We start from the raw sequence: 23,078 nt of genomic DNA on the forward strand, positions 1-23,078 counted from the left end.
TAATTAAGGCACGACTCTGTTTCACATTTAAGGTGAGCAGAGCTTCAGCGTAGACCCCAGCCCCACCCAGAAGCCTGCATAGACGGGCTGAGTGAATGCGATCTTCTCTTTATGAAGCAGAACCATGGAGTCTGAAACGTTGTAGAAGGATAACGTCCCACCCCTGAAGTCCAGGTACACTCCTATCCTGCTGCTGCAGGGCGTGGCGATGCTCACGCTCTCCTTGTTGTGCTGAAAGAAGCATAATTTGTTGGAGCAGTCCAGGCTCCAGGATTTGGAGTTGTGACCCAGCTTGCAGTCGCTCCCTCCTCCAATCCTGTTCATGCTTTTGTAGCAAATCCCAACAGAGACCCCTCCGTTTCCAGCCCACTCCACCTCCCAGTAGCATCGGCCAGCCATCCCAGCTCTGCACAGCACCTGGGCCCAGCTGGTGAAGCGGTCTGGGTGGTTGGGGTAGGGCTGTGGCTCGTAGCGGGTGGTCACCGTCCTCCGTCCGCCTGAGAAACTTAGGTATGGGTTGGCAGTATTGGAGTCCAGAGTCAAATCGTTGAAGTCTGGAAAGTGTAAAGTCAAATTATTTCAGGTTATGAGAAAAGATTTAAAATGTTTCGACTGGACTCACACTGTAGAAAGTCCGCTCTGGTTCTCGGTTCCGTGTGGTCTGCGTCTTTTCCTGGGTCAGATACAAAGAACTAATTAATTTTTAAGCTTCAAGTAAACTAAAGATTCCTCTAAGAGCATCTGTTTACATAAAACTCACCTTTAGTTTTTTCAGAAGTGTTGCTCCCTTCCTTCACCGAGTTTACTAAACACAAACGGATCATTAGTGTTTGTGACCGTAACGGTCTTCAGCTGCTACAGTAGACCTACCTTTATCAGACACTCGGCTGAAGTCTCTGCTGAGCGTTTCATCCAGGCTGCCGTTTAAATCCGACAGAGTGTCCCTCATGGTCTTATACATCAGATATGTAAGAGCATCAGTGTTGGGCATCTCCACGGTCCTCGAAGGGAACTTAAGACACTTTGATCTCTGTTTAATAAGAAACAGCACAGCCACGTCATTCACCTTCACCCACTCTCTCCCAGCTGTAGTTTTAACTACCTGGAGGAAGTAGATGTGGTCCTCTGAGCGACTCAGCCTTTCCAGCTCGGCCTCAGTCTTCTTCAGCTCAGAGATCTCCCTCTGAATCATCTCCAGCACCTCCTCAGCCTGACCGACCACCACTCTCTCCTGGACTCGGAGCTTCTCCTTCAGCTCGCTGCCTTCTTTCTCGATAGATCGGATCAGCTTGGAGAAAATCCTCTCGCTCTCCTCCACCACAGCCTCTGTGGAGTGCTGAGAAGGTCAACGTTACCTCTTTGCTCTGAGGAACACACTTCTGCAGCTCTGCATTCACATCCCTCACCTTGATGTATCTGATGACGTATCGGAGCTCCTTCTCTGTATCCCTTAACTTCTGCACAGACTTCAAAGAGGTTTCCTTGAGTTTTTTCTAAGAAAACAGAGGGATTCACTTGGAGGCAGACTCCTGCTGCTCAATGGAACGGTTTTGATTTCACAGCAAAACGACTGAAATTCATCTGGAAACCTGGCTTATCAGCTGCAGGAACGTCGAGCAGAAGACTTCTGCAGGATCATTTTGTCTTAAGTTGGCTGTTTCAACTTACATTTACTTAATTATCATCCATAAATGAGTCGGCCTGATGTGATATTTATACGCAGTAAGATGAAAAAGGTCTACCTAAAGTTTTTATCAGTTCTTTTAACTAATTAAAATGTTATTGGCATCATGTGATTGCCAGCTCCTGCAGTTTGCACCATGGCTCCTTCAGGAAGACAATCGTATAAAATACACTTATTTACATTTTATGCACTAAAGTTATTGAATGTGTAAATTTAATGCTTTTTAGCCTTTTTTTAACCCAAAACTATCAGTAAAATGCTCATTTAAGAATTTTCCCACAATATTCAATATTGACATTTAACAGAGGTTGGCTGATATTGGTTTTTCTGTTGCACATGCCGATGTGTTGTACGGGTTTATGGCCGATATCTAGATGTTTTCCATCTTATTTTCACAACAAAATGTCACTAATATCAGTTTGTGCACAAAATGTCTGAATCTGAATTGAACTGTTCGACCTTAAGTTCGTGCACTGCTCAGTGTTAAAGTCAGATACCCAAATAGTTAATTTAGAGGACTGATTATGCATTAAAATTAAATTCTGCAACAGCGTCGGGCAGCTGGAGGATGTGCCTGACTTTAAAATCAGCTTTACTAAGAACAAACATTGGCCGAGCTCTAAAAAAACTGTAAACATCAGCAAGAGATCGATCTACCCCTACTTCACTGTAGCCTCTTAGGGAGATGATCAAATATTCTCATTAGGATTAATTAAACTCAAAGGGGCGGGGCTTACCAGGTAACTGTTTTCCCTGTGGCACACCTTTTTAAAAGGTAACAATTATTTTACTGGCTGGCCCAGGGGCGTAAAGCAAATGACAAAACTTTAAAGATGTTTTGGTTTGTTGCAACACGTTTGATGTCCAACTGCAGTGTCGTGGTTTTAGTTTAGGTACAAAAAGGAAAAAAACTGAAAATCAGGTCAGCACCTCCCAGGAAACAGTTGCTGCTTCGAATAATGGAATATTTTGAATTACTCCTTGAATGTTTCCATTAATGTGGACCTAAAAGGAAACTTGTTTAATCTGCTAAGCTTACGGTAAAGTTTATTTTATTTTGTGTAACTGGACAAAGATTTAAAATGATGAAAATCTCAGAACACTGGTCAATGTTTCTGTAGTAGACACATGAAAACAGAGGAGTGGACCCTTTAAATCAACTTTCCAGGAAGTGCATTTGCATAAAGATGATGTATGAAAGGTGTTAGTTGATCATTTCATAGTTTAAAATCATGGACTCACATGTTGAGCGGCCCTCTCCTCCCCCACCGGGACCGTGTCATGACCCCGGTGTCTCTCTTTAACACACAGCGAACACACACACTGCTGGTCGGTGAGGCAGTACAGCCGCAGTAACATATCATGCTGCTGGCACAGCTTCTCTCTCAGCTGATCCGAGGCTGGGATCAGCTTGTGGGCTTTTCTGTGAAAGCGCTCTTCATGCGCTCTCAGGTGAGCCACGCAGTAGGACTCCAGGCACACAAGGCAGGACTTAGCAGCTCGGATATTCCCCCCCTTGCAAGTGCTGCACTTCACTTCCTCTGCTTTGGCCAGGTGTTGGGCGCCGCTTTTCATGAACTTTTCCACCACCTCGCCCAGAACTGTGTTTCTGCTGAGGAGCGGCTTGGGCTTGAACACCTGCCTGCACTGGGGGCAGCTGTACTGGTCTCTCTGCTTTGCTGTGTTCCAGTAGTCTTCGATGCAGTCCAGGCAGTAGCTGTGACCACAGGGGATGGTGGCAGGGTCCCGTAAAACCTCCAGGCACACGGGACAGCAGAACTGGTCCTCTTCAACAGAAATCGTTGCGGTTGCCATCGCAAGAGCTGAAACTGGAAAAGGACAGTGATGGGCGTGGCTCGCAGGTGACAGCTTCTCAGGTTACACCTGCTTCAGTCTGAAGGTGCCCTATCAGCTTGGAAAAGCTCACAAAGTAGGCCGTCCCAGACCCACCTCTGCTGAGTACACACCAGGTGAGCGCCATGACCTTCACAGGTAATCTGATGCTTATCATTTGACTGAAACGCTCAGCAGCTTGTTTGTGAGTGAAACCCTCTCTTGACATCGGTTTTTGCTGTGAAACGGGAACTAATCCCACACGGGAACAGAAACTCGAGCTTCAAATGTTTGCATGTTCTTTAATGTGGCACAAATTATAACAGGTCTGCAAACCAAAACGGTTAAAAGTTCAGGTTTAAATAGAATTCCAATAAAAACTTGATATGAAATGTTTTTAGTGGGTTGGTCCTGATCTTTGGGTGGTTTCCTTCAGCTCTCCCAATTTATCTGTAAAGAAAAATCCAAATAAGGAAGAAAAATAACCAAGAATTAAATGGTTTTCTTTTTTAATTTCTCATTTATGATGTCAGTGCTGATGTGTATGAGGAATGATGATTGGTCTGTGTTGAAGCAGAAGAAACACGCTGTTCAGTCTATTTCCTCCTGGGGTGAGGGCGTCGCTGAACGTGTCTGTGTCTGGTTCCCGAGGAGAGTCTGGAGCCTGAGCAGACAGAAAAACAGAATTATGGACGTTTAGCACCATGAGGTACCAGGAGAGGAGAGGACAGAAAGATGTGGATCGTAACGCTTGTACTACGCACGTCACTATAAGACAGAGGTTCTACTGACCAAGTGGTGAGAGGCTAAACATGGGAGCAATCGGTCCTGGAATCAGGAACGGATTCAGAGGATTAGCAGAAGTTTGATCCAGACCAAAGGGAAGGGCTGCTGCCAGAACAAAAATAAAAATGGTTTCAGATGTCAGAATCGACAGAATTCATGTAGATTCAGCAAACGGTTCCAAAAACATGCAGAGTGAAGAGTTTCTGCTCTAAGATAAGAGGAGTTTTGATACAAACAAGACATCTGTGGTGTCTTCAATTTTGCTAAACAAAAAAAAAAAATAATAATAATAATCCACCTTCAATCTGTAAATATTAACCAGACTCACCGACTGGTGGATCCGTTTGTGCAGCTGAGCCCGTCTCACCGTCACTCTGGACTGGAGGATTCTGAGGACCTATGATCTGCACCTCTCTCACTTCAATAAGAGATAAAGGTTAAAGAAGAAGGGAGAGGGTAGAAAAATGTTCTATGACCTGCAAACAAACGCGTAACTACCTTTCTCGAAGATGCTGGCAAATCCTACTTCAGACACCTCGTGCAGCAGCTCCTTAAAGTCTGCCACGGCTGCCATCACCGGATCGAAGGAGCCGCCAGGGTTCGTGCTGAGCAAGGGAGAAGCAGACAGCGCAGGTGGAGCTTGAAGCGACTGGCAGCTCTGGACACAGAAATAAAAAGGAGATGACATTAGATGGTGTGCAGCTGGGTCACCCTCCTGAGGGAGGAAAAGAAATGTGGATAAATCTGAGACCTGGAGGAAATGGACTGGGTCCTCAATCAGGGCCAGCTGGTCCAGTTCTGTGTCGCTCTTTTTCAGTTCAACAATTTCCTTCTGGATCTTCTCCAGAAGCTGCTCGGCCTCCCTGATGGCCGTTTTTTCCTGAGCTTTGATCAGCTCACGCACCTCAAAGTGCTTCAGCTCCATTGAACGAATGAGCTCAGTGAAGATGGCGTCTGCCTTCTCTGCTGTAGCCCGCGCCGAACGCTAGCGAGACACAGAGAAAACCGCTGTTATGCAAGGCGGCGAGAACTGTGAGAAACGGGGTAAGAGCGCTTACCGAGAAAAACATAATAGACAGCCTCAGCTCCTGTGCCTCCTTTTCTCTTTTCTGAATCTTCGTTTGGGATCTCTGTTTTATGTCACCGAGCTGCCTCTGAGGGAAGATGTTAGAAAAACTTAAAATAAACCTGGTTTCTGCATCCGTTTGGCAGATATAAAGACCTCAAAGCATCCTCTTGATCTCTCTGCTGGAAAACGGCATCTTGTTTACACTGCATAAAAACCTGAAACTATCCTGGTGCCACACAAGACCAAGAAGGTGCTGACTGCAGGTAGTTATAAACGGTTCTAATACACCTTAGTTGAATTTCTAATATTTTTGTTGTCTACCTGATCTACTTGACATTTTCGTCCTTATAAACCACAAAAGATGAGATTTAGATTATATATATATATATATATATATATATATATATATATATATTAGATATACAGATATAGATGTATAGAGATAGATATGAAATCTTATTCAACAGAACAATACACACATTTTACAGTTGAAGTAATTAGACATGGGGCCCACATGCAGGAATAAATAAAGGATTATTTGCATTAACAAAAGGCAAAGTTGGTTTTCTAGATGACATCTCATCACTGATTCATTGTAAAAAGTGTTTTAAGACAGTAAAACATGTAAATCTGGTTTTAAGTTAAAGAGCAAGTCACCCCCAAATCAATGTTTTTTTGCAGATAAACTATATAAGGGATGTGAATCTTAAAACAAGTCACGATTCAATTTGATTCCAATTCTCGGGTGACGATTCCATTCAGATTCTATTCTCGACTCTAAACCAGTTCTCTTAGTAACAGGTCCACTAGTGTGTGTGTGTGTAGATGAGGGTACAGGAGATATATGTGAAACATTTTAAACTAATAAACAGGTTTTACAACATGCAGTAGCATGTATTCACATAAACCAACACAACACTAATAGGCACTGATAGTCTGAACAAGCGTCAATAATGCACGGTGCAGTCAGCATGAAACAACACACAAACTAAACAGAATAAAACTATTTAAACATTATTAAATATGGTGGGACTTGACTCATAAAACACATACTGAATGATAGGAAAAGTAAGACTGCCATATTTTAATAGACTGCAGTGGAGGAGCACACAGAGCGAGCAGCTAATGTTAGCACTGGCTCCAGCAAAGATGCATTCAGGGATGCTCGGAAATATGGCAGCTGGCAAAGGCTTTCCGACAGAATTGATGCTTGAGTTTTATGAATCGATTCTGAATTTTTCAGGCAGCTCTATAAATGAGTGTCTAACCATGCTGTAGACACATGTTGTCAATAATTTGGCACTTTAGTGCATCTTAGTTCAAATTTAAATATTCTGTCTAAAACTGTCAGTGTTGCGCCGTCATCAGGTAAAATCTATACAATGCATTTGAATTTTAATCTGCCACCGCTATTGGCTAAGAGGTACACAATGACGTTAGCTGGTACATTATGATGTCACAATGCTGTTGTGAGCCTGTGTGTGTGGTGTGTGTGGCTCTGCCCTCTTGGTCTGCCAGGCAACAGTATTTGTTACATTTTTCCAAACAGGTAGTGAGAGTGGAGTAAGTTTCTTGTAGGGGTGACTTGTTCTTTAAAGAATCTGGTGTTGATTAAACAGCTCAGTGATTCTAGGTTGAACTTTGACCATTGGCTGTTTGGGGTTCAGACTGATTTTTTATTCCTGTAGACATGTTTATCCTTAATTCACCTGCATGTTCTGTGTTTCTTCCTCGACCAGCACCGTGTCGTGCCCTTTGTGTTCGTCTGTCAGACACAGGTAGCAGATGAAGCGCCTGTCGGAGCGACAGTACACCTCCAGCAGCTTGTCGTGTCGCGCACAGATCGTCTCCTGGAGTCGCTTGTTGGCCGACACCAGCTTGTGTTTCTTAAAAGCAGCAGACTCGAAGTGAGGCTGGACGTGGAGCTCGCAGTAAGAGGCCAGACAAACCAAACAGGACTTGACGGCCTTGTTTTTCCTCCCTGTGCAGACGTCGCATTCCGCGTCGTCGGCTTCGGCGAAACTCTGGTTGTTCTCCGGCGTCGAAGCGTTATGTAGGCTCGTTTTCTTGAATTTGTCCACCACGTCGTCCAGCATGGTGTTCCTGGCGAGCACCGGCCTCGGGCTGAAGCTCTGTCGGCACTGCGGACACACGAAGACCCCGCGGAAGTCGTCCTGGTCCCAGTAGTTCTGGATACAATGCAAGCAATAGCTGTGCCCGCAGGGGATGGTCACCGGGTGTTTTAACACCTCCAGACAGATAGAGCAGTTGAACTGGTCCCGGTCCAACACCACCCCGGCCTGGGCCATGGTCGGAAACAAGGTAGAAAATACAAGAACGAGGCTCCCAAAACCACTACAACAGCTGCTTCTGCTTTGTTTACAGAAAAAAGTGAGGAGGCGTGGCTAGCGCAGCAACGCCGGAAACGGAATGCGATTTTAAAAATTGAATTTCAAAATAATGTACTACTAAAACAACGTATATATTTTGTAAAGAGCAAGTCAACCCCTACCAGAGTCTAACTCCACTCCCACTTCATGTTTGAAAAATGCAACAAATGCTGTTGCCTGGCAGACCGAGAAGGCAGAGCTGTTAACAAATACACACACACACACACACACACAGGCTCACAACAACATTGTGACATCATAATGTACCAGTTTACATCATAGCATACCTCTTAGCCAATAGCAGTGGCAGATTTAAATTAAAATACAGTGCAGAGTTTTTACCTGACAACGGCACAACACTGCCCGTTTTAGGCAGAATATTTCAATTTTAACTAAAATGCACTGAAGTGCCAAATTATTGACTACATGCGTTTGCAGCACAATCAGACACTCGTTTATTTAGTTTATCAGCAAAAAAAAGTTCATTTGGGGGTGACTTGCATAACTGGAATCAAACTTTTTCCTTTACTCAACTAATAAAAAAGATCAAATATGGATTAATTAAGAAGTAAATATAACTATGTAAAAAGCATACATTAGGCTTAGATTGTTTGAAAATTGTAATTCTTTGGAAAAATAAACAACAGAAAACACACTTGTTTAATAGCCCTGAGAAAAAGGCAGAATTCTGCGAAAAATGTCAGAATTCTGATTTTAAAAAGTCAGAATTCTGATGTTTAAATAGCAAGTCACCCCCTACCAGAGTCTTAAGCCTAATTTATACTTCTCCATCTGCGTCGGGACGGATGCATGCAATGCCATTATCTGTTCTCGCGAGCCTAATGGAGAGACCTCTCAAGAACGGACAGAGTCAAGCTCTTTTCTAAACATCTGTCCGTCGAGATGGAGAACGCAAGCTTGTGATTGGTCAGGACGCCACTGTCGTCTACAGCGCCGCCATTGCACCCTCAAAATCACAAAAAGAGCAGAGGATATCTAGCAACACACTGAGCAGCTTGAAGAATACCTTGCAGAAAAACTCTAAAATATGAACGTTTTATTCCCCCGTGACTGGAGGAGTGAAAAGACGCAGAGCAAGTGTTTTATTCGTGGACAGAAATGACGGGAAACGTGGGTTTAGAGGTGGCGAGTGCATGACGAAGTGGAGGAGGATGAGAGACAAATGTGTCCGCGTTAAAAAGTCTCAAATACAAACAACACAATATCTTGGACCGGATACATGACAGGATACCATAGAACAGCACTACGCCCTGCGTCGTCCTGGCAGGGAATTGCTTTGCAACACTCCCCAGGAGACAGAGAAGTATGAGGGCAAATTGTCTCCGTCTGTGGGTGTCTCTCCCTCGTGGAGCTTACGGAGAGGTATAAATTAGGCTTCACTCCACTCCCTGTTTGAAAAATGCAACAAATGCTGTTTCCTGGCAGACTGAGAGGGCGGAGCCACTAACACACACACACACACACACACACACACACACATACACACACACACACACACACACACACACACACACACACACGCACACACACACACACACACACAAAGTTCACAACACTGTGACACCACAGCGTACCAGCTAACATCATAGTGTGCCTCTTAGCCAATAGCGATGGTAGATTTAACCCTTTGATGCATGAATTATGAAATCTTCAACCATGATTTTTTAAACTTTTTTTTTCATTCATCTTTAGGTGCGAATGAAACAAATTTCATATTTACATATTTTTTGTAACATTTAATTTACACATAGTTTATTACATGTCCATCTCAGTGGACAGCGTGCATTCTGAACATGAAATATGTTGGCTTGAATTACTGAAGTCCAAATGGAGAGGCTGAAATGCAATAAAGTCTTCAATAGCTGTGCTTAATAGCAAAAATAAATAAATAACAATTTTGAGTACCTGTCTACTGTAGTGACCATTATGCATCAAAGGGTTAAATTCAAATGCAGTGCAGAGTTTTTACCTGAAGAGGGTGCAACACTGACAGTTTTAGGCAGAATATTTAAAGAGCAAGTCAACCCCTACCAGAGTCTAACTCCACTCCCACTTCATGTTTGAAAAATGCAACAAATGCTGTTGCCTGGCAGACCGAGAAGGCAGAGCTGTTAACAAATACACACACACACACACACACACACACACACACACAGGCTCACAACAACATTGTGACATCATAATGTACCAGTTTACATCATAGCATACCTCTTAGCCAATAGCAGTGGCAGATTTAAATTAAAATACAGTGCAGAGTTTTTACCTGACAACGGCACAACACTGCCCGTTTTAGGCAGAATATTTCAATTTTAACTAAAATGCACTGAAGTGCCAAATTATTGACTACATGCATCTGCAGCACAATCAGACACTCGTTTATTTAGTTTATCAGCAAAAAAAAGTTCATTTGGGGGTGACTTGCTCTTTAAATTGAAACTAAGATGCACTAAAGTGCCAAATATTTGACTACAGCATGATTAGACACAGGGGCGGCGTTAGGCCCGGCTACTTGGGCTGAAGCCCCGGATGTTTAATGAAAAGCCCCCAATCTAAATCGCGGAAGTAACATGCAGTACCAAAGTCCAACAGAGAGGGCGCAGCTGGCAGTAGTTTGTATACAGCCTGCCTGTGCCTCCACCACTGAAGAAGAAGCCCTTCAGCAGCCGGCTTCTTCTACAGTCTGCCTGAAACGCATGAGTGAAGATGGACATAAGGACGTTTTTTAGACCAAAAGAACTGCGACAGAACCCCAGCTTTGATGATACTGGTGTTGACTCAGGTTTGTGAGTCTTATTAGAAAATATTTGTTGTGCTGCTGGTTTGCCTAAAGTTAGCTTATCAGGTAAAGTGGATGGAGAAAGAAAGGGAATATTTACTATCATCTCACACTAAACACTAACAGGAACAATACTCTGCCCTGAAAATGCTTAATATGTAGCTTCAGATTAAAAATTATGTGGTACAAGACAAATATATATGATGTTGTTGACTAGTGCGTGTCACGTGTGTGTGTGCGCGTGTGTGTGTGTTAATCCCCGGATCTTCTTCAGTCCTAAATCCGCCCCTGATTAGACACTCTATAGTTTATCAACAAAAGTAGTTTATCTGGGGGCGACTTGCTCTTTAAATTTTATTTTGAATAAAAATGCAACAAAGTATATTTTTGAAATCAACAAACTTTTTAATAAAATATTATTTTATAAACTCCAGAATCGAGCTAAATTTTGTCAGGTTTTTGTTATTTAATGTATGTTTGATTCAATTGGGCAAAAGTGATTACATGTCTTTACCCTAATTAACATGAAGCTAACAGCCAAATAGTTAATACTGCATTATATTTCACCCAGTCAGTGGTCATCCTAATCAGAAGTGTTTGTCATGTTCTCGAGCCGAGGTGAGTGCTCCTCTTCCACTAACCATCTCCGAGTCAATTTCCTACAGGTGAGGTGCGGAGGGGGCAGCACAGAATGTCTAATCAGGAAGTCGGATATAAAAGGAGGATGGAGACACCACACTACGCCGGATGATTGCTCCAGTTTAGGTAGCCCCAGCCACTTGTATTTGTTTGCTCGCTTGACTCGTTTTGGATTATTGGATTTTGTGGAGGTTCCTCCAGCCATTTCTCAGTGTTAGTATTATTTAAACATCTTTTTCCACACGCTGGTTTACTATTTCATTTTGGCAATATTGTAAGATGGTTACTAATGGGTGCACACATTTAGTAATTTATCTTACACATAGTATTTTTGATCATTAACTATTTTCATTTGTATTCCTGAGATTGGATGAACTGGCAGAGAGAGGGGACACGCCCAGTGTAACTCCATGCAGGAAGTGGAACATTCCATCTGGCTCCTGGAAGCAGGGGACTTGATAATGAAGAAACCAGAAACCAGACATTCTGAAGCTCTTGAGTTTACCAGATTTTGTTAGGATGTATTAGTTAAACTTTTTTTGTGGTAGTTGTACTTTGCTGACTTACCGTAGTTTCTTAGGTTTATTTACTGTTTGTCTTAGTGTTTCCCTTGTCTCTCCCCTCCTCGTTGTCTGTAGGCTAGCCTGTGTGTATAAATTCCCCTGTGTGTCTCAGTTTAGGGAGAGTCTTGCTTGTTACTTTTAGTTAAGGTTATTTTTGTGGCCATTTTTTCCTTTGGGCCCGTTTTTGTTTTGATTTTGTTTAATTCTTTATGAAATAAATGGAGAAAATATTCTTTTTATACCATTGTCCTGGAGTTTTACTGCTCGGTCCCTGACAGATTTTGAACTTCGGACTATCTTGGAATACTTTTTGGATTCCCCTTTAAGACTCATGTTTGTTTGCTCTACGCAGGACAACTCCATATCATTCATCATCCTCGCTGCTAGAACCCCGGATCACCTGAACCATGTCCCATCCTCCTCCGTTGTTCCTGTCTGGACCCTCTCTGCTGCCTCACCCACCTCGGTTCGCCCATCCTTCCCCGGCGCTCACCTTGGCTCCCCACCTTCCTCGTTCATCACAGACCGCTATATAGACAAGAGCCGTACAGCTCATTTCCCACTGGACGTCCCAGCGCTACTTTTGTTCCTGTTTCCAATTAAAGAACTTTTCTTTAACTTACCCAGAGGTGTCGAGTCGATTCTGCAAGTCTTGGGTTAAACACCTTCCAGTACAGTTATCTATAATACTTCAGTAACAAGTTATGGCTAGGCCAACAAAAACAATTTTATTTTGTAATTTAAATTAAGACATTTACTGAGTCAGTGTATGCCGGCTTGGTGTTTGTGAAAGTCTGGCTTTATTATCTATCATAGACATTAAATTAAGTGGCTGATGTGACTGTTGGTTACTCCTTCGTATTCACAGTAAAATCTATACATCACTTATAAGAATTAGTGAATAACTCAAACACATAGAATTTCTTTTTTTAATTTAAAATGCATTAAGATTAACAAACACAATGTTTGATAAATAAATCAGTTTACATAAATCAAAGACAGTTCAGTGGAAAGTAAATACAGTTCATAACTTCAGTAGTTTTAGAGAATAGTTTAGTCAGTGCAATGACAAAATAATTACATAACAGACTGGACCACAATTTCAAAAGTCTAATATCCCTAACAAACAATCATACATTACTTTGGTCACAACAGAAAGCTCCGATGCATGGATGAGCATTTTGAACTATTCTCTCAATAACAGGACTCAAACATTCGGTTTTTATTGTGCGTTGCAGGTTTTGTAAAGTTGCCAGCAACCTCATATCAGCCTTTTCCACCTGCCAATCAGAATTCAAAGACATTCGCTCAAAAATCACATGCAGATCCAATCAAGATGCCATCTACTTAAATAGCTTTTTTTCCTTTCTAATTTATAAAAGAACAGTAAAGTGCGGGTAAATATATTCTTCATAATGAAGTTTTCCCTTTCAGATCGTTAACAGGCAATATTAACCTGTTCAAAATACTGACTGGAATAAAATATCTGTCAGTACATGCTCAGTATAGCCATTCAAGTTTTTCATTACACATCATTTTAGTTAAAAGTTATAACTCTATAATAAACAAGCTTGAAAAATATTTTGATTGTTTTAAAACATGCACTGGTCTCAGTGACAGATCGTCTTCTGCGCCACATGCTAACGTCAGAATAAATAATTTGCCTAAATAAGAATGAAGAGAGTCTGAAATCCATCTTCTCTCAGTCAGCTACTTGGTAAGTTGTGAAGCTAAAGCTACGATCAGGGTTCAGGTTTCTTTTCATTTCACACAGTTCAAGTTTTAATATTTAGCTGTCATACATTTAGAATTGCACATCAAACAAAAACCACACACAGCAAGAACAAGCAAACCAAACTGGAGGTATAGTTGAAGTCAGCTAAAACATAATGACTGTTTCAGTGTGAATGTAGGATGTATGTGTTTGTGCAATGCTATGATTGGGTCTACACACATAATACATGATGTCCTGGTGTGGTTTCACTTGTTCTTATGTTCCAGTCCGCTTTCTGCTCTCAGTGCCTGGCTGCTGGCTGAAATGAAGCTGATCCAGTGTTTCAGCTCCTCTGGAAACTCTGGGCACTCAATCTGCAAATAAAAGCATCATCATCTTGTTGTCAGTATGTCTTGGTGTTATTACATAAGCTATTTACAGTGACAACAAGTAATTGCTCACCTTCTTTTTGCAGATATATTCAATAATGGTCTCTGGGCTGGTGCCTACCACATTCTGTCTACAAAGCATGACTGCAGATACAAAACTATCTTTCTTGGACACAAAGCGCTGCTCCAAGTAAAAGGCCTTCTCATCCCAGCCAAGCACTTTGGTGCGAATCTCAAAAACCTCTTTGAAGGCCAAAGAGCGGCGATAACGAATGGTGGAGGCACCTACGACCAACTTGGCCCCTAATTTGCGTGAGGCCATGAACAGCCCGTTTCTCATGTAGTGGTGGAAGCGAGCAAAGTCACACTCCCTCAAATATCGAGAATTGTTCATGTGCCCCAAGTAGTCTAAATCATGTGGAAGGACCATGCCATCAAAGCTTTGTTCGGCCAGTATGTCCCCTATTGTTGGCTGGAACCATGCCTCGAAGAACACCAGGGCCCCACGCAAGAAGTACCACACATCCAGGTTGCAGAAGAGCAGGAGGAGGGCAAACAGTACCAGGAGAAGCATCTCTCTGGAACAAAAGTCCAAATATTAAATACATGGATAACCTTGTATGGACCAAGGGTCAAGTAATAACTATATTGTAACAGATTTCCATCGGACTTTGGTAGCTGTACTTACAAATCCACAAAAAAAAAATCTGTTTATTATAATTATTTTCTTTTACACAAATTTTGACTAGATTTAACTACATGGTATATTTGAATTCAATTCAAAAATACTTAATTAATCCCAGAGGGAAATTGATTGTGTTTCTGAAGCTGTGGATGAAAACAAGAACTCAGTCCGACTGCTGACCTAATTTTATGCCTGAAAACACCGAGGCAGCGGATGTCATCCAGGTCTGCAACCTTGACAGGATGGAGAGCTAACGCTGCAGACTGTTAGCTTAGCCACTAGCTGCTGCAGCCCGGTGGCCTTAAAGGGTCTGCGGATGATTTCTGATGTAAAGTCACCTCATTTCAATTCATCAAAGCCAAAACTTTTCTACCAGTCATAACGGAGACATGAATGTTGTTGTTTCTGCGTAACTCACTGTGCGTCCCGGAGAAAGCGCTGCCGTGGGATAAGATGCAACTTCGAGAAGCCGGTACTAGGCTCGATCGGACTCGACGAACATGACTTCCGGGTGTGTGACGACATGGATCTTCATTGGCTGACTTGCTGGCACAGGCCTACTTGGTTTTCTAACAAATAACAGTTATTGCTTTCTGATACGTTGGTTTCATTTTGATTTATGATTGGTTTTGTAATTTTTTGTTTATGTATTTCAAACAATAAAAAATAAAAATAGACAATCAACATTGTTAGAAATGCAGGTAGGTTGTATAAAACGTCCTTACCCTGTTTACACATTTCTTCATAGATGAAAATCAAATGCAAACTTAAATGTATGAATTAATTTGTTTTACCTAATTTACACTTTTAAAAAAACTAACAGGGAAAGGAAAAATAACAAAGTCAAACACAGTACACTGCAGTCAAACAAAACAAAGGCTGTCATCTCTACACTATTATAATTTCTATTTTCTTCTGGGTTTTGCTGCTCTTCATCTATATATACATCAAATACAAATTTAATAGGACACCACTGTTTAAGTGATTTCTCTTTTTTTCCTTGTAATGTAGCCTGAGTGTAATAGTGTACTAATAAAATTTAACATTAATTACAACATTTTCTATTATGAAAATATTGAGGAAAATAAAAGAGAGTGAAATTCCATCTGCTCTGGTTAACCATCTATATAACAGAATTTTTTGTTTAAAAAGTAAATTTATATCTCAATTGTGAACTACGCTAGTGTATAGAAGAAGAAAAGAAGAAAATATCATTTCTACAGCGCCTCTCAAGATAAAAATCACGAGGCACTTCACAAAAACAAAAAATGTAAAAATATAAAAAAGAATTTAGAAAATGTTTAAAATATATTTAAAATGAGCAAAAATAGACAATTGTGATTAAAAAAACAAACTGTTAAGAAAAAGAGAGTGAGTAGGAAAGAGGGAAATCAGTGGATCCTGAGGAAGGTGGAATAGGTGGGGAGAGCAGAATAAAGAGAGAGTGGTGAAGAAGGTCGTACAAAAGCCAGCTTGAACAAGTGAGTCTTCAGCTGCTTTTTGAAGGAGACCACTGAGTCCGCTGATCTCAGGCTCAGGGGGAGAGAGTTCCAGAGTCTGGGGGCCACAGCAGCAAATGATCTGTCACCTTTGGTCTTTAGCCTGGTGCTGCACAACCAGTAGGCTTTGATCACTGGACCTCAGGGACCTGCTGGGGGTGTAGGGACTAAGAAGATCACCAATGTAAGATGGTGCTTGTCCAAATATAGAGCTGAAATTAGTAATAAAATTCTAGCAATATCACGTTAAAATGTGAAAACAATATAATTTTAATATTTTTATTACGTTTGTCCAATATTGGACAGTATTTTTTCCAGCTTGAGTTTCCAGCCTCCAAAGCATTGGCACTTAATGAAGCACTCGCCCAATGCATGTGCACCTCAAAGCACAGAACTCAATAAGTATACGAATTAACACAGCAGGGTGGATTGTGGAAAATCACAGATGGCTGTTCGGTCCATCAGTTTCAGAAAGTTTAACCAGAAAACTACCAGTGAGAGGCTGAGATCTGGATGTTGGAGTAGCTCAGAGTTTCAAACAAATACTTTCAGTTCAGAATCTTCTAATTTCAGAACAGTGTGTAACTGTTTGGGTGTGATGGCTCAGTCTGTAGGATGCTGGTTTGGAGAGTGCAAGGTTTAGGGTTCAATCCCAGCAGAAAACTTGGGGAATTTCAGATTTTATGTGAAATCTTTAGAAACTGAAAGGTTGGAAGAACAAGTTAATGCCTCCCAATGCCTCCCTCCTTAACAATCGGCATTAAGGGGTTGGAATTGGGGGTTAAACCACCAAATAGTTCCAGTATGGCCACAGCTGGGTCAAATGCAGAGATTAATTTCACCAGTGCGTGAAGACTTTAACTTTCATTATTTTTTTCATATTGCGATAATTTGTATTAAGAATTCTGGTCCCATTTCCATTCCACTCCAGTAGGTGGCAGCATTAATGTTTCATTATGAACCCATTTCCACTCCGCTCCAGTAAGGGGCGATTATGTAACAAGAAGTGGCTTGCTAACTACCACAATTCTGCTTGAAGAAGAAGAAAAAATTGGTTCTGGCATAAATGTCACTAAATTTTTCTTCTTCAAGCGGAATTGTGGTAGTTTGCAAGCCACTTCTTGGTGCATCATCGCCACTGGAGTGGTCCTAAAATGACCTTCTGTACTGAGAATTGAACCCTGAACCATCTGCACAAAAAGTTAGCACCATACACACTCAGCTACATGGACAGACATCAACAATACCTTTTAGAAATACTTAAGCTGTCCACATAACAACCAAGAATTCCCATAATCATATGAAGTAAACTCTGCTTTTCCTGGAATTGAACCCCAGTCCTTCTGCACACTAACCCATCACTTTACAGCCTGAGCTCCACATGTAGATGCCTCACAGAAGTTTTGATAACCTTTTAAGTTCTAAAGATTTCACTTGAAGTCTAAAATTACCCTTTTTTTCCCCACTGGGACTGAACCCTGAACCTTATGCACACTAACCCAGTGCCCAACAGACTGAGCCAGCACACCCAGTGATGCACATTGTCCTGAAATCAGAAGATTCTGATCAGAATCAGAAAAACTTTATTTATCCCCAAGGGGCAATTAAAAGAAATAACAGCAGAGCAGCATGATGTTGGACATACAAACATTGAATAAATAGGCAATAAGGAAGTAATAAAGCAGCAAGATGGATGAAACAGTAAAATATGCAAAAAACACTGAGTAAGTGAATGAAGTGACTAAAGTGTCGTCTGTATAATGTTAAATATATGGAGAACCCAAGGAGAGGGTTTATCGGGGGAATGATGTGATTCCATATTAGACCATTAATGAATATGGGGTGTTATTAGACCTGATATTCTAGAAGGTATGTTGGATGGACAATTTGCATCCTATGAATCAATGCTGCAGACTGAGAAACTGCAGAAGTGAAGATGATGAAATTGTAGGTAGAATGGAATGAAAAACAATTATTAACCCCCACCCCCCCCACTGTCCTCATGGGTGACCCCGCCAGGAAAGTTGACCATTGAGCAGGGTTCATTGTTTATCCCTTGAGGTCCACGTGGCAAGGGTGGAGTGAGCCCCACCTCACCCCTGCCACCTCAAGTGATAAACCATCAAACCCTGCTCAATGGTCAACTTTCCTGGCGGGGTCACCCATGAGGACAGTGGGGGGGGGGGGGGGGGGGGGGGGTGTTTAAGAGACATAGACGAGAGGGTGGGATAGTTTGGACCTTTGTAAGACACATGATCCCTGGTTGTGGCAGCCAGATGCTCACAAAGTACCAGAGCAGTAACATGTTCATTTATTTTGATTGTTTTTGCTCATTATACATGATTGAAAAACCCAATAAAAACTTTATTAATAAAAAATAAACCTGCACCTGTTAAATCCTAGTTACAAACAGGAATCCAGTAGTTTTTTAATGTGACCTTTGGAACCGGGTGTGTTGAGGTGTAACCTTTGGCTTCAGGAAAAACTCCAAAAACTAACTCTGACTTGTTTTATTGTTGCTATAAATGGACATGAATCTCATTCATACAAATACAATTAAAAAAAAAATCAGATTAATTAGATTTTTACTCCTCAAAACAATTCATCACATTATCTACTTAAGTCCAACTAAAGCTTAGAGTTGTAAAGATAATCAGTGCAAAGTGTGTAGGCACAACTGTGCTTTAGTCAAGTAGTGGTGCAGAGAAGTTAAACATCTTTCTCCTTAAGAGTCCTGGACTGATAAACGGGTTTATTAGCACTAACAGCTTATTTGTTCTTCTCCTCCAGACCACTCTCAGCTCTGAGAGCCTGGCTGCTGGCAGAGATGAAGTTGACCCAGTGCTGCAGGTCCTCTGGAAACTCTGGTTGCTCAACCTGCAGGTTATAAATCACAGACTCAACATCTCAACATCCTTCAGTGGCTTTCACAATTTTGCAGCACAAACCTTTTTTCTTTCCTACCTTTCTTTTGCACAGATATTGCATGATCTTATCTGGGCTGCTGCGTATCACACTCTGCTTGCAGTACATGACAGCACACACCAACCCATCTTTAGCAGACACAAATCTCTGCTCCAGGAAGAAGGCTTTATCGTCCCAGGAGACGATCCGACTGCGCAGCTCGTAGCTCTCTCCTATACACAGCGCCCTGCGGTAACGAATGGTGGTAGCCCCCACGACCAACGCGCCTCCCAGAGCTCGGACTGCCTTGAACACACCGTTACGTACGTAGAGAGAGAAGCGTGCAAAGTCGCACTCCCTCAGGTATCGAGCATTGTTCATGTGGCACATGTCGATGTCATGCGGGGTCACCCGGGCAGTCAGGACCTGCTCTGCTGTGACGTCCCACACTGGAGGCTGAAACCAGGCCTGCAGGATCACCACGGCAACCCGTAAGAAGTACCACACATCTACGCAGCAGAAGAGAACCAACAAGGCGGCGAGCACCCACAGCAGCCACCACATCTCTGTTGGGAAAAGGTGTATGAAACCAAATGAGTCAAAAGCACAATTTTTAGTTTTCATCAGACTTGAGATCCAGAATCAGAGAGATTCAGAAGCTGTTATTTCTAAAAATTCAAAGCTGTGAAATTAGGTGCACCTTTGTTGTTGGGGCTCACAAAACAATGTTGTTACCAAAAGCTTATCAAATCACACCCACACAGCTTTTTTTTAACAAACATTTTAAAGTTTTCCAAAAATCAAAAAGCATACACTGATTTGAGTGCAGATCTGCTTGAAACTAATTTAGAGGCCGTGATCAGATTTGTGCATGTTGTCAAATTCATGTTGGGCAAGAATTTCAAAAGACAAAGATTAGGATGACAGGTCTTAGTCTTTGGGAATTTTATCTGTATGTGATTAGAAAATAGTTGCAGCAAACAAGAAAACCACGAAAATCTCAGATTCTTTTAAAACAATGAGTGAAAACAGGTTTAGCAAGAAAGGCAGGCATACCCTGCAGAAGCAGCTAAACCGAATTAAATGTATTTACAAAGATAGACATTTTAACAGCTATTTATTGTTTGAGACTCTTATTTTTAGATGAACAATCATTTATTAATGCTAAACTAATGCTAAACTTACAAAAGCACAATGTGAATCAGAGAATCACGTCACTGAGTTCGGAGAACAAATCTGTACTATTTAAAGACTATTTCTACAACTATTTACGTCGTTTATTAGTAACTTAACCGTAAACTAAAAGTACAATCCGCTCGAAACTGTTGGCGTAACTTCCACTCACCTGCTGCGTCCGTCTCGTTTCAGCTCTGACCAGACTCTGCTGCTGCAGCCTTCACGTAAACTTCCGTCATTTCCGGTCCCAACTTGTAAAATAAGAGCATGCGAATCTGTGTTGTGGGTGCTTACCGTGCTCACTCATCCATACTTAGAAAACAATAGTGTGGTCTACATAAATGAGTAATATCATGTTTAATCAGATTATCCGGTTGCCAATAATACTGTGCTCTTATATTTTTTTTACTGACAATTTGATAGTAAAAACCGTTTTTTTCCTGTAACTGGGATGACGTAGTACTGAATGAGGCGGGACGACAAAGACCATACCATACCATACCATACCATACCATTTTATTTATAAAGCGCATTCAACATGGCATTACAACCAGACAAGGCGCTGTACATTAAAAGATTACAGTTAATTAACACGTTCAGAATGACATTTAAAGTATAGTTTATAAGAAAAAATGAAAACAAGAAAATACTAGAACTAACAGTCGTAAAACACTAAAAACACAAAGGAATGTGAAACAACAGGTAAAAACATATGAAAGAACCACAGTAATACAGATGTTAATTATAGTGCATTCTATTGTAGAAAGAATGCAGATGTCGAAAGTGGTCCATGATTATGTATTATATGCAAGGTTGAAGTAGTGAGTTTTCATGCGAGATTTAAAAATGCTAATTGTTGGTGCTTGCCTCACTAGTAGTGGTAATGCATTCCACAGCTTGGGAGCACAGACAGAGAAAGACACGCGAACTGGTGCTGAGCTGGCAACGGGCCGCCTTTTTGGATGGGTCTCTCCACAGTGCCTTTACTACCGAAGGTATTTTACCAAACTAAAAAATGCGATATACTTTTTCACAAACTTAGACACATGGTATGATATAAATGAATAATATAAAATCCCAACAGGTGGGCTAGAAAAGTCCCAGGTGGTGTTTACAATAGTGCACTGGTGTAAGATGCACAACAAACCCAGTAAAAACAGGCATATTGATCACTATCCATTGACTCCAGCTGGATGGGGATTGCTGTCTGAGCTTATTTACTGTAATATTTGATGCATAGTTTCAGGCGCGTTGCAAGCTTTTCAAAAGTGTGGGGGATGTTGTCTGTGCCTAAAATAATTTTATGTTATTCATCTTGTTACTTTAAGTTCCATAATAGCGGAGCAGGTGCGAATTTTAGACACGTCATGCATGTCTCCGTTTTAAACATGTTTAAACTGTTCAGAATACAAATCCAGGCTCTGTCTCGTTAGACTGGTGTAACTAAAGTTTGTACTGAATGAAACTTTACATTAAACCATGTTGAAAAGAAAAGGATCCGATTAAATCGTTTCCCCCTCATTTTACAGTCAGTACAGCACAGCGTGCGTGGGGTTAATCAAGTTTAATTGTTTCTCTTTGTAACAATCTTCACAATAAGGCAAAACAGTTAAATGGCAGGTTACAGATATTTCCATTTGACTGTTTATTTTGACGGATAAACTCAAGGATGTTGGTTGTTTTGAAAGAATTACCCGACGCACGCTGATGCACACACAGATGAGCTGACATTTAAATCGTTACGCACATCGCGGAGGTAACTAAATAAATCAAGAAATGATTCCCATCAGAACATCAGAGCTTTATACTGGACACTGTGCTCAGCGCTGCTCGGAGCAAACACGGTGGACAGAGCTGAAGATCTGTAGAGGCCTACATGAAGTGAAACTGTTTAATTGTAACACGCTGGTCTGGTTGGTTAGACCAGTGTTTGAAGTAGAAAACACACACACACACACACACACACACACACACACACACACACACACACACACACACACACACACACACACACCAATTAAAATAATGCTGGTAGCATGGACTAGAAGACAGGTGATGGTTTACGTATTTAAATGATGATCAGGCTGCTGTAAAATGTAATCTCCATCCACATCCAGACACAATTATCCTCTATTCTTTCTCTATGTTCTCTACTCTTGTCTGGGCTGACCTAGCTGATGGAGCGCACGGCGCGCCTAACGGCTGTGGTGCACATTTTACGCATTTGGAGAGGTGGGCTGGATGCTTTGCTTTTACTGGAAGATGGTCCACTTAACGCACGGGTGTAGACTACATATTAATGACAAATGAATGAAAATTAAATTGTGAGTTTTTACTTCATATTTTAGAAATAAAAATGACGGGGGAAAACATTTATGACGTCTTTTTAAACTAAATTTTCTAGCGCGACCTGCCTGCTTCACTAAGTCACTGCTTATTAAGGTCCGTCCAAAATTACCGTGGCCCACCCAAAAATGAAAACCTGGCGCCGCGCCTGTTATAAACCTCTGCAAATGGTTGTTCTTCACTTTATCAAACTCAGACTTTGTACAGCTAATGTCAAGATGTAAAATTATGAATTCAGTCGAGCTCTTCCGTCCCTCCCTCTCCTGCATAAACCATGCATAGTTTAACTTCCAAAATTCAAAGTCAGTGGAAATTTGGATACATATCAGTATGAATTTGAAATGCTTTACCCAATTAAGAATGCATCTAATTTTCTGTCCTGGGGGTTCATGTAATAAATTATTTAGTCTCACTTATTCATTTTTCTTTTTTTCCCCTCTGTTGCTTATAAGTTTCTGCACACCCCAAAGCCCAAGTGCTGCTTCATCCTCTGTACAATTATTTAAAAACCACTAGAAGTTATTTTGCTAATTAATCAAAAACATTTTTAAGCCATTCCACACAGTTAGCCACCACTTCATTTTAAAACTTTATTAAATCACAA

General features: G+C 41.4%; 4 protein-coding genes and 1 long non-coding RNA gene across 6 annotated transcripts; 1 reads left to right on the forward strand and 4 right to left on the reverse strand.

Annotated features, from left to right (window-relative positions):
* Window positions 1-27: 27 nt before the first annotated feature.
* On the reverse strand, window positions 28-3,619 carry LOC107383804 (E3 ubiquitin/ISG15 ligase TRIM25). The gene is made up of 7 exons (XM_015956611.3): window positions 2,927-3,619; window positions 1,407-1,493; window positions 1,103-1,336; window positions 871-1,030; window positions 761-805; window positions 623-673; window positions 28-554 (listed from the first exon to the last, which is right to left on the reverse strand). Exons 1-7 carry the CDS (start codon window positions 3,497-3,499, stop codon window positions 28-30), a joined length of 1,677 nt encoding a protein of 558 aa, XP_015812097.1. The 5' UTR covers window positions 3,500-3,619.
* A 180-nt stretch (window positions 3,620-3,799) lies between these two features.
* Window positions 3,800-7,783, reverse strand: ftr67 (finTRIM family, member 67). Of its 2 annotated transcripts, none has more exons than XM_015956617.3 (7): window positions 7,082-7,783; window positions 5,362-5,457; window positions 5,055-5,288; window positions 4,802-4,961; window positions 4,632-4,721; window positions 4,310-4,405; window positions 3,800-4,181 (listed from the first exon to the last, which is right to left on the reverse strand). In XM_015956617.3, exons 1-7 carry the CDS (start codon window positions 7,679-7,681, stop codon window positions 4,114-4,116), a joined length of 1,344 nt encoding a protein of 447 aa, XP_015812103.1. In that variant the 5' UTR covers window positions 7,682-7,783; the 3' UTR covers window positions 3,800-4,113. The 2 variants fall into 2 exon arrangements, with proteins under 2 accessions (XP_015812103.1, XP_015812102.1); XM_015956616.3 differs by having other exon boundaries at window positions 4,310-4,408; window positions 7,082-7,782.
* On the forward strand, window positions 5,208-12,383 carry LOC107383809 (uncharacterized). The gene is made up of 3 exons (XR_001572795.3): window positions 5,208-5,347; window positions 5,516-5,635; window positions 11,225-12,383. It is a non-coding gene; the product is annotated as an uncharacterized lncRNA (long non-coding RNA).
* Window positions 12,384-12,676: 293 nt separating this feature from the next.
* LOC107383808 (protein THEM6) lies at window positions 12,677-15,089 on the reverse strand. The gene is made up of 3 exons (XM_015956618.2): window positions 14,968-15,089; window positions 13,938-14,442; window positions 12,677-13,849 (listed from the first exon to the last, which is right to left on the reverse strand). The coding sequence occupies exons 1-3, from the start codon at window positions 15,072-15,074 to the stop codon at window positions 13,742-13,744; spliced, it is 720 nt and encodes a 239-aa protein (XP_015812104.1). The 5' UTR covers window positions 15,075-15,089; the 3' UTR covers window positions 12,677-13,741.
* A 3,454-nt stretch (window positions 15,090-18,543) lies between these two features.
* On the reverse strand, window positions 18,544-21,034 carry LOC107383810 (protein THEM6). Its single transcript, XM_015956620.3, has 3 exons — window positions 20,298-21,034; window positions 19,013-19,518; window positions 18,544-18,925 (listed from the first exon to the last, which is right to left on the reverse strand). Exons 2-3 carry the CDS (start codon window positions 19,514-19,516, stop codon window positions 18,818-18,820), a joined length of 612 nt encoding a protein of 203 aa, XP_015812106.1. The 5' UTR covers window positions 19,517-19,518; window positions 20,298-21,034; the 3' UTR covers window positions 18,544-18,817.
* Between the last annotated feature and the right edge of the window lie 2,044 nt (window positions 21,035-23,078).

Source organism: Nothobranchius furzeri, chromosome 11 (genome assembly GCF_043380555.1).
Source record: "Nothobranchius furzeri strain GRZ-AD chromosome 11, NfurGRZ-RIMD1, whole genome shotgun sequence".
NCBI lineage: Eukaryota > Metazoa > Chordata > Actinopteri > Cyprinodontiformes > Nothobranchiidae > Nothobranchius > Nothobranchius furzeri.